Source organism: Sinocyclocheilus rhinocerous, unplaced genomic scaffold (assembly GCF_001515625.1).
Source record: "Sinocyclocheilus rhinocerous isolate Xijiao unplaced genomic scaffold, SAMN03320098_v1.1 scaffold389, whole genome shotgun sequence".
Lineage (NCBI taxonomy): Eukaryota > Metazoa > Chordata > Actinopteri > Cypriniformes > Cyprinidae > Sinocyclocheilus > Sinocyclocheilus rhinocerous.
In genome coordinates, this window is record NW_015652151.1 from 197,191 (window position 1) to 208,523 (window position 11,333).

General features: G+C 35.1%; 1 protein-coding gene across 1 annotated transcript in view; it reads left to right on the forward strand.

Annotated features, from left to right (window-relative positions):
- Positions 1-11,333, forward strand: part of LOC107713850 (mannosyl-oligosaccharide 1,2-alpha-mannosidase IA-like) — a 128,004-nt gene that overhangs the window by 15,434 nt on the left and 101,237 nt on the right. The window contains exon 3 of the mRNA XM_016519492.1: positions 8,988-9,137. Within this exon, the coding sequence (XP_016374978.1) occupies positions 8,988-9,137 (150 nt within the window). The remainder of the gene's footprint in view (positions 1-8,987; positions 9,138-11,333) is intronic.

An 11,333-nucleotide genomic window follows, 5' to 3' on the forward strand; every position in this document is an offset into this window, starting at 1 on the left:
ACGCCTTCTTTCTTTGCGTGAACGTTTGGGCGGCGTTATGCAAATCTTCCGAGATCGTGACGTAGGTATGTGGGGGTGTGTTAGAACGAGCCGTTTTAGGTAGGTGTGGCTAACTCTTAACTTTTATAAAGAATATCTCTTTGGTTTTGAGACTTTAGTGTTTGCAACTTTACAGATCTTCTTTATGCACCAAGAGCTTGTAACACTCCAAAGAGAAAGGAAAAATTGAAATCGCATCATATGACCCCTTTAATATAACTCTGACTGGATTCGTCTGAAAGAAGAAAGTCATATACACCTAGGATGCTTCGAGGGTAAGTAAAACGCAAGCTAATTTTCATTTTTGGGTGAACTAACCCTTTAAGCACACATTTTTATATTGAAATAATGCATGCAAGTGGTGCAACTGTTTCGTGAATTTGGCCCAAAATGTAGAGCATGGTGTGAATAAATGTGCTTAAGATGCTTTACTGTTCGTGTTCGTAAATGTATTCAATCTAATTAAAAAAGGCCATATATCCACTCTTTCACTATAGGGTGTATTCACACCAGGAAAGTCCACTAGTTCACTTTCTTTGGTCCGGACCAAATACAATGTTGATTTTTTTTTTTTATTACAAGTGAACCAGAAATTGTATAAAAAAAAATAAAAATAAAAAAAAAAGGTCATCCATTCATTGGTTCATCCATTTAACCATCCCAGAATTCGTTTGGAACCGGACAAACTTGAGTTTGATTCAATCGAACCAAACAAGACAGGTGAATACACCCTTAGCCTTTAGTATTTTTTAGCATTCAGTGCTGTTTGTTACTGTTTTTGTTTTTTTTAAATAAAGCTGAAATTAAAGAAAATATTGAAGAAAAACTATAAGAAAATGATAGATACTAGAGAAATAGAAACTACTATAGAAAATACTTAAAACTTAAAAATAATAAACAATTGAAATTAAAGTACTGCGTTGAAGTACTAAAATTACTAAAACTAAAACTGAAATAAAAATATTAAAATTAATAAAACATGACTTTTAAATTAATATTATAAATTGAATTTTATCACATTTTATAAACTAAATTAAATATTATTTTTATTAATTAAAATATATTAATAAATAATAATAGTTTAAAAAACAAAAAAAACTAAAACTAAAACCATAAAAAATTGTCATTACTTGAAATAAACCTAACTGAAATAAAACAAAATAAAATATAAAAAAATAAAACTTAAAAACCTAACTTGATGTACTAAAATAAATAAAACAGAAATAAAAATGAATAAAAAGTATATAGACTAATAAACTAATAACTAATAAAAATGACAATAATTATATTATTATTTTATATATCAACAATTTTATATCAGCATATATAAGTTCAGTGGTTCTCAACACGTGGCCCGTCACAAATCCAAATGCGGCCCACCATGCTGAGCACAATTAAAAAATAACTTCCAGTTTTACAATTCATTTTAGTTTTTACGTTCATTTCAAAGTGTACTAAACAAATATAAACTATAATGTTTTTGTTATGTAAATTAATTTAGTTTTCATATATTATTTTCAGAGCAGACCTATGTACTAGACGTTATGCATTTAACGAACACTTACAAACACGCACTTTGGCAGAATTCAATTCAAATAGTCATCAGCAGCCATTAGATCGGTAAAATTGAGCATCAGAATGGACAAATTTGTTATTAAGGGAGATAAACGAAAAGTGGAAAATGCCAGCGAAGGAACGCATACAAACAAGAATAGTCGCAGTATCAGCAGTGAAGGTAGGAGAGTGCTGGACTTTCGGTTTGCCCCGTAATTTAAAAATGTACTAAACAAATATAAGCTATAATGTTTTTGTTATGTAAAATAATTTTGTTTTTCATATATTATTTTCAGACATGAGCAGACCTTTGGCAGAATTCAATTCAAATAGTCATCAGCAGCCATTAGTTCGGTAAAATTGAGCATCAGAATGGACAAATTTGTTATTAAGGGAGATAAACGAAAAGTGGAAAATGCCAGCGAAGGAACGCATACAAACAAGAATAGTCGCAGTATCAGCAGTGAAGGAGAGTGCTGGACTTTCGGTTTGCCCCGCCACTCACCTGAAGATGTTCAGGCAAAAGGAAACACCCATACTATGCAGCAATCATCCTTAATTGCAGAAATGTGGCAAAATATCTCTGGAGAGAACCTCAGATTATTAAATTCGAAAGTGCTTTCCATATTTGGATCAACATAGGCTACATTTGTGAACGCACATTGTCTGCAATGTCGCGCGTCTAGTCGCGCTTCCGTGCGAGTCTTACAGACTGAAAATCGCAACTTCATTGTGCTGTTACTCCTTTCGAGCCGAATTTCACCAAATTGGTCAGCTCCCGACAGCATCAGGTGTTTTATTAATGGTGAGTAGAATTATTTATTTCAATAAATGTAATCGTTTAGATATCATAATATTTAGGCTGTAATATTATAAATCTGGTTGGTTTGTATTGGTGACTTAATATGTAAATGATATGCGGTCCGTGAGACTTGCACTTGGACCATAGTGCGGCCCAGTGGAAAAAAGGTTGAGAACCACTGGTTCAGTTTAAGTGGAAGAACTAAAATAACTAAAACTAAATCTAAAACTTAAGAAAAACTATGTAAGCGTATTTAAAATAAAAATAAAACAAATTAATAAAAAGGACAAAATTGCTAAAACTTCAGCTAAAATTAAAATAAAGACACCATCTAAAAATGAAATCTAACTCAAAATATTAACAAAAACTATAGTAGGAAATACCATTGCAGTGTGCTTGCGTCAGAATAACAGCCCTTCTGTTTACGTCTCGAATTAATTTATCTAAAAAGTGAGATTTTCACACAAAATTGAATTCAACATGAAAAATGACAATTTATTTAGTCAGATGCATCTTTGAGGTCAGTAGTTCTTGAACGACACTGTTTCTCTTGTCTAGAGAGTAGCTGTGTGCTGGTGTTTCAGTGTGGGTTTGGGGTCTCGTCGTGTGCGGCTGTGATGGATTGATCTGCTGCTGTTCTCATCCGAGTCTATCAATCAGCGCTGCTTTGCCTGTGTTTTCAATAGGAATTTGCCACGCTTGAGCCTCCGGGACCTGCAGCGCGCTGCATTAAAGATCATTTTCTTTCTCCTCCGCCCTCGAACGCAATTTGTCATCAAATCACAAATACTGCTCACGGAGCAGAGCGACGCTAAATCAAGAGCGTTCCCCGTTCTTCAGCTCTGTGTTGATGGCATATGTGAGCGACTGTAATCCGTTTAGTAGATGTATGGAACGGCTCGGGAGATCTTTTGTGTATTTGATGTGCTTTTGATAATGAATGGCTTTTATTTAGGCTCGGTTGTTACAGAAATGGATGAGTTGAATAGTCAGGTCATAAAAGTGGTTGAGTTGAATGCTGTCATGAAACCGGTCTGCATAAGCCTTTGTTAACACCATCTTAACTAGTCTGACCAACTAGCAGTTAGCCAAGGGGTAACAAGCCTTACTTTTCAGACTCAAATTAGACCAATCTACGTTATTTATTTGTTTGTTTGTTTGTCTGTTTGTTTGTAAATGGCTTAAGTTATGATTCATCTTTAATGGGGGGGATAGATGTTAAAGTGCCCCATTATGCCTTTTCGAATATTACCTTTCATGCAGTGTGTCATGTAGCGCTAGCCTCTCTTACGAGGTTTCTCTCCTCAGCGCTGAAAGTGAATACTCGATGCTGATTGGCTAATTTTTTTTACCAACGGCGGCACGAGAGCTCAGCGCTCCCGAATTTTAGCATCCTATGTGACTTGAAAACTGATACTTTTGAACGTTGACACTTATGTTGTTCACATATACAGCCTCATGTGAGTTGTGAATTCTGTCATCTATGTGAATTCTGAACAGCCACAATATGTACCTCAAGCAGCGTGATAAAAACACAGCAATACGTGCCTGTACCAACGTAATAAAAACATACCAGGGTCACATATTGAACCTGCGAATCATGCAGACTGGTACGTAAAAACAATGTTGCAGAAATGTATTAGAGGCACATATTTTCATGAGCCTGGGTTGCTTAAAACATGATCACAACTTCTGATTTATTTAATTTACACCTAAAGTTAGTGGCACATTGTGGCAGTCCCATATCACTCAACAAATAAAACTTTAAAGCTGTAGTTTTACCACACAGACGCAGATGGAAATCTTCTTTTTACATAACATTACACAAAACAACATAAATTGTTACTAATTTTATAATAAATATATAAGAATATAAATATCAGCAAAAATGTTACTGAAAATTATTAGAATAAATATAAGAAAAAGTTGGGGGTCAGTAATGTTTTTAAGAAATTTATAGTTTTATTCATCAATGATGCATTAAATTGATCAAAAGTGACAGTATAGACACTTATAATGTTACAAAAGAGTCCATTTCAAATAAATGCTGTTCTTTTCAACTTTCTACTCACCAAAGAATCCTGAAAAAAAAAAAATCAAATGTATCAGGGTTTCCACAAAAATATCGGGCAACACAACTGTTTTCAACATTGATAATAATCAGAAATGTTTTTTGAGCAGCAAATCAGCATATTAGAATGATTTCTGAAGATCATGTGACACTGAAGACTGGAGTAATGATGCTGAAAATTCAGCTGAGCATCACAGAAATAAATTAAAGTTTAACAGATATACACATAGAAAATAGTTATTTTAAATTGTAATAATATGTCACTATTTTTACTGTATTTTTGATCAAATAAATGCCGCCTTAGTGAACCTAAATATGCATATATTTTATTTTAATTTTTACATTATTATACATTGTTTCTGCATGTTTCTATGTATAGGCCTATGTACATTTTTAAAATGCATTTTATTGTCATTTTTTCCACATTGTGGAAAACTTGTTAAACTTATTTTTAATGCCTCTGCACTATTATTTATTAAATTAGTATGTTTATTTATAAAAGATAAAAAATTAGATTTTGTACTAATTCTGCTTGTTTACATTGGATATATACATTTTTAAATGTATTTTGTCTTTTTTTTCCCACATTGCTGTACCTGATTTTTAGTGCCTTTGTACATTTATTCTCTTAAATTAATCTGTTAATTTATCAACAGATTTATAAAAAAAGATTTTGCACATAATTCTGCTTGTTTACATTGAATATTTACTTGTTTTAAATGCATTTTGTAATTTTTTCCACATTGCATTGCCTGATTTTTAGTGCCTTTGCACTTTTATTGTTTTAAATTAATCTGTTAATTTATAGAACAAATTTATAAAATAGATTTTGCACATAATTCTGCTTGTTTACATTCAAAATGTACATTTTTAAAAATGTATTTAATCAATTTTTCCACATTTTTGTACCTGATTTTCAATGCATTTTCACTTTTAATTTGTAAAATGAATCTGTTAATCTATAGAACAGATTTATAAAATAGTTTTTGCACGTAATTCTGCTTGTTTACACTGAATATTTTACACTTAATAAACATGTACACACACAGTTGTGAACAGGGTCCAGAATGAACACTTGCCAACTGCAAGTAAAATTGGCTTTGGATTGAGTCACCAGTTGGTGTGTGACTTTATAAAGACGTAAAACACAACATATGCTTTGAATGGAATGGAAAGAATGATAATCTCAAAGATGTTCAAGCTGTCTAACTAAAAAAGAACTTCTGACATCACACATCAACCTCAGGACCTCAAATGCATTAATATAAAACAATGCAAGCAGTTCTATGATTTTATGGCTGTTTTCACACCGTGGGTCACACAAACCCATATTGATGCTCTCTGCAGTAGAAGATCGTGATACGAGGTTTATGTGCTTATCACACCATGCTTCCTTCGTTATTTGTGCCGGCAGAGATGTTTTTCATATGCATCCAAACTGACGTAACATCTGAAATGCTGTATTTACCTGCAGGAGCCCCAAGGATTTCAGAGTATTTTCATCAGTTATTTGTTATTTGCAGTTATTCCCACACTTTTAGACCTGGTTTTGTGCACACACTGGTTTGTGCCGGTGTCTTTGTGCAGCATCGCTTGATATCAGCGTGTAATATGCAGCATTGCTCACAGTTGCATCACATTATCACACTGGCACGCGATGCCCAGGGCTCGCTTTACGCTACGTCTCATTCGCACCCGTTTCTTCAAACCCTCTCGCAGTATTTCTAGGGAGGTCATGGGAAAGGCTGTGGCCTGTGGGTGTGGGTTTTTCATTTCTTTTTCACAGTTCTTAAGCTCCTAATTGAAATGCTCATTAAATGTGCAGCGGCAGGGATTTTGGGAGTCGATATGCTGCGTACATTTTGAGGTTGAAACGCATCGTTTTTATTGCCTCATTTGTTCCCATTGGACGAATGAAATATTTCAGCGTTTGTCAGCATCGTGTATCTACTGTACATGTAATATGCGTTTTGTGTGCTCCGAGGGGCCGACTACCTCCCTGCACTTTCCTGAAGCAATAAAGAGCTTGTTTTTGTGCACATTTTCTACATTAAAGGGGGTGAAGCCCGAGCAATCTCATTTAAGGTCGAGTGAATTAAATGAAAGCCTCTGAATATTTTTCATTAGGGATATGAAGTGAATTTAATAACTTCAAATGAAATGCAGTTAAAGCTCAGGAGTCGTGGGGCTCGTCGTGTGAGACGAGGGAATAAGGGACGGGATGTTTTGCTGTTCAAGAGTCGTGCACGGTCACGTCAGCTCTTATTTGCTGCTTTTGTTTAGTTTCTGCAGTTTCTGCCACAATGAAGGGTCAGTTTAACATTGTGCAACATCTCAACCTGAATAAATAGAGATGTAAAGTTGCAATGCAGCGTTCTTGTAGCTCGATTGCACGAACTGAAACAATGTGGAACTTGAATGCAAAGTTGAAAAAAAGTGCATGATATGTCAGAACCATATTAGTTATGTTTTATTTGGCCTATTTTAATATTTAGATCATCTAGCACTTACTTTAAAGGGATAGTGGTACATTAGGCAGTGATTTAACCCCTTAAAAGCACTGTATGTTGAAGAGTGCTGTCTTTTTAAGAGCACATGTTGATTTTGTTGCTGTGTGCATGCATTCATTGTAACGAGTATTGTGCATTTGTGTGCATAAAAATTAATTTAGCTCATTTCTTGAAAAAAGTACACCCTTAAGTCATAAAAATGGATAAATAAACAATTTTAGCAGGAAAAGCTAAATAAAACAATATAAAAACTGAAATATTTTATTGATTTACTGACCGTTAACCCATATTAATTATTGAAATATTAATGTTAAATCTAAGAGGAGCTTATTTTATAGTATAAATATTTTAAGTTGAAGGGTTACGGCTGACAAAAAGTTTTGGAATCCCTGCTTTGTGTTATAATGTCTAAAATTGACTCATTTAGTTTTTAGTGTTTTAGTGTGTGTTTTCTTTTCTTTATTTTTCTTTTCTGGTGTTAATTTATTTTCTTTTTAAACAAATTATATATTTATCAGCTTATTGATCATCTGATGTCAGTGGACTGTTAATGAGATTTGTGGCTTATTTTCATAGAGATGATCTTAGATATTTACTGGTTCAATTTGGAATAGAATACTAGTGAACTAACCTTACTAGTGATTTCTTACTAGAAATTACTTAATGTAATTTCAAATTTAGCTAATGAATCTCAAAATTCTTAAAGCTATATATATATATATATATATATATATATATATATATATATACAGTATCTCACAGAAGTGATAAATATATATATAATTTAATCTCTAATCCCAAACAACATTAACAATATGGCTAATACTAATACAAAATCTAATGTCTGCGGCATGTGTTCATATGGAACCACGTTTCCTCCACTTAATCAAAAATAAAAAGGGTACTTGCGACTTCTCACAATTCAGACTTTTTGCATGATATGAACTCGCAATTTAGAGTTTTTTCTCAAAACTGTGAGATATAAACTATTCCGTAAAACTATTCTAAACCATTAACAATTCTGACTTTTTCTCGCAATTGCAAGTTTGTATTTCACAATTCTGACCTTTATTTCTCAGAATTGCAGGTTTATATCATGCAATTCTGACTTTGTAACTCACAATTGCGAGTTTCTATCATGCAATTTTGAGAAAAAAAGTCCGAATTGTGAGATGAGTCGTAATTACCTTTTTTGTTTTTAATTCAGTGTTGTTTATACAGGTCTGTCAACTTCTGGTCATGTTTTTCATGTTAAAGTGCCCCTATTATGGGTTATGAAAGGTTCATATTTTGGTTTTGGGAGTCCCCGGGAGTATGTATGTATTTTATTTTATTTTATTTTGTATAATATGTATTTATTTTTACCTTACTTGCTCAAGGACTTCCAAATGATTCGCTCAACGATTAATTTTTCTAAACTCCACCTTTGTGTGACGCTAATCTGCTGTGATTGGCCCGATTGGTCTCATTTTAAAGTCATCATGCCTGTAATGCCTGATAAAGCAGCGTTTGTGAGCGCAGTGCTGCTTTGTGTACAGCCGTTACCGGGGAAACCGCTATTTTACCGCTCCAAAAGCAGCACCTAGTGGCAAAGAATGAATTTGCATTTTCATTCAGACCAACGCGAAAAGACCAACAAGTGGGCGGGCAAAATGCTAATGTTTCATGTTGACGTCAACATGAAACGGCTTGGGATTCGTTTTAAAAACTAATCGTTTCAATGATTCAGAGTCGACTCTTTCTTTTGAGAGACAATAACTTTATACACGGTGCACTTTCAGATTTTAGACTTTGCAGGATGTTTTCATTCACTTAGAACTGTGTTAGACACTGCATGAAAGGTAATTTTAAAAAAATCCATAATAGGGGCACTTTAATAATTTAGCATGTTGCATTTCATAAGACATTTTCTAATTGTAAGGATATTCTTGATTACTTTTGACTGATAAACAACTCTAGTGCTTTGATGGGACATCCAATGTAAAATCTGCTGTTTTACATTGAGAACCAGTTGAGAACTCCTGTATTGTGTGTTGTGTTTGCAGGCGGACTCAGAGGCGCTTCAATCGTGGATTCTCTGGACACGCTGTACATCATGGGTCTGATGGAGGAGTATGAGGAAGCCAAGGAATGGGTCCAAAACAACCTGGACCTGAACTCGGTGAGCAAACACGGTTGGGTTGTTTCTCTGTGGATCAGCAGCTCTGAATTAGCTGTGAATCTCATGCTGTCTGAAGCACTTGTGTAAAAGCCCTCTATTGATCCCCGGAGCTGCGCCGGAATCAATTGTTTCTTTTAACCAACGTCCAGTCCTGGGAATTGAGACAGTTTTGGTCCAGATCAAACACTCGTGAGTGGATGAAAGGCCTCCGTTGTGGCTTTGTGTTGACTGGACTAGATCTTTCAGAGCATGTTCAGGACTTAATGAATGAGCTGGAGAGAAACATTTTGTGATATTAAGAATCATCCTGTGATATTAGAGAGAGCGTTCACTCACTGATGGACAGCTCTGAGGGCAAACTGAGAATTGCAATGTAAAGATAAACTACATTAGATTGAATTCGATTATAACTAGAGCCTTTGCAAAAGTTACCGTCATGATGCCAGGATGTTGTCTTTAGTTGCTAGGATGTTGCTAAGTGGTTGATTAGAATATCTGAATGGTTGCTAGGTTACTAGGATGTTGTAGGTAGTGACTAGGCCGTTGCTTAGGTGTTCTGAATGGTTGCCAGGGCGTTGCTAGGATACATGGATGATGTGGGTAGTTACTAGGCTGTTGCTTAGGTGTTCTGAATGGGTGCTAGGGCGTTGCTAAGATCAGGGATGTTGTGGGTAGTAGCTAGGCTGTTGCGCTTAGGTGTTCGGAATGGTTGCTAGGGCATTGCTAGGATGTTGTGGGTAGTTGCAATGCCATTGTTTATGTGTTCTTGGTGGTTGCTAGGATACAAGGATGTTGTGGGTAGTTGCTAGACTGTTGCTTGGGTGTTCTGAATGGTTGCTTAGATGTTGCTAGGATACTAGGATGTTTTGGGTAGTTGCTATGCCATTGCTTATGTGTTCTTAATGCTTGCTAGAATACAAGGATATAGTGGGTATTTGCTAGGTTCTTGCTTAGATGTTCTGAAAGGTTGCTAGGGTGTTGCTTGGATACAGGGATGTTGTGGGTAGTTGCTATGCTGTTGCTTGGGTGTTTTGAATGGTTGCTAGGGTGTTGTTAGGATACTAGGATATTGTGGTAGTTGCTAGGCTGTTGCTTAGATGTTCTGAATGGTTGCTAGGGTGTTTCTAATATACTAGAATATTGTGGTTAGTTGTTAGGTTGTTGGCAAGGTTTGCTTAAAGGTCCCCTGAAATGCTTAGAAACACGCAGCGTTACTCTGTGTTGACGTCGTTTTAACTGAAACAGGAAGTGACAATCGCATTTGATTAATCGTGCAGCCCTAGTTGCTAGGATAATAGGATGTTGTGGTAGTTGCTAGGTTGTTGCTAAATGGTTGCTTAGAGGTTCTGAATGGTTGCTAGGGTGTTGCTAAGTGGTTGCTTAGGTGTTCTGAATGGTGGTTGCTAGGGCGTTGCTATGTGGTTGCTAAATTAAGCTTACTTGCAAATATAAAAGAAACCCTAAAGTTCATATCAATCAGTTCATAATATTTGTTAATGAAATGATTTTATTTTCAATGAGTGGTTAAAATAAAGCTGGAATAGTTGGCTACATTATAAAAATAGAAATAGGCCGTTGACATTGGGCGTTCGCTGTGTGTCAGAGAGGCTGATCTAGTTCAGTCGTAGCATTTGCACTTTTCTACTTTGATGACGAGAAGTTTGAATTTCATCACTCTTGATATTTAGATTTGTGACAGTGTAAAATGGCTTGTTAAACCTGTCATCGCTCTTATTGCATTCTGATGCAAGGCGGCAAACTGCTCGGATCTTTCCTGAAGCTTTTTTGGCAGTTCATTAAAGGCACCAGTGCTGTTTTGAATGCCGTGTCGGTGGTGCGTGTGAACGATGCCTTCTGATTGGTCTTTTCTGAGTGTCTGTGAAAGTAAGTGTTCTTCCACCACAGCCCAAAAATGACATAAAACATATACAATATAGATATTTCATTTAATTTAATTTCATGTTCATTCCTATAATTTATAATAATATATAATGGCTTTAGATTGTAGCTAAACATGAAGCAGCTTATAATATCTTGCCTATTTTGTAGTTGTGTTAAACTAATGAAATGTAACCTATTGAATTTCTTTGAATTGCAATTCAGAAAATTCCTCTTCCTGTTCTGAATTTTACACACACACACACACACACACACACACACACACACACACACACACACACACACACACACACAGAC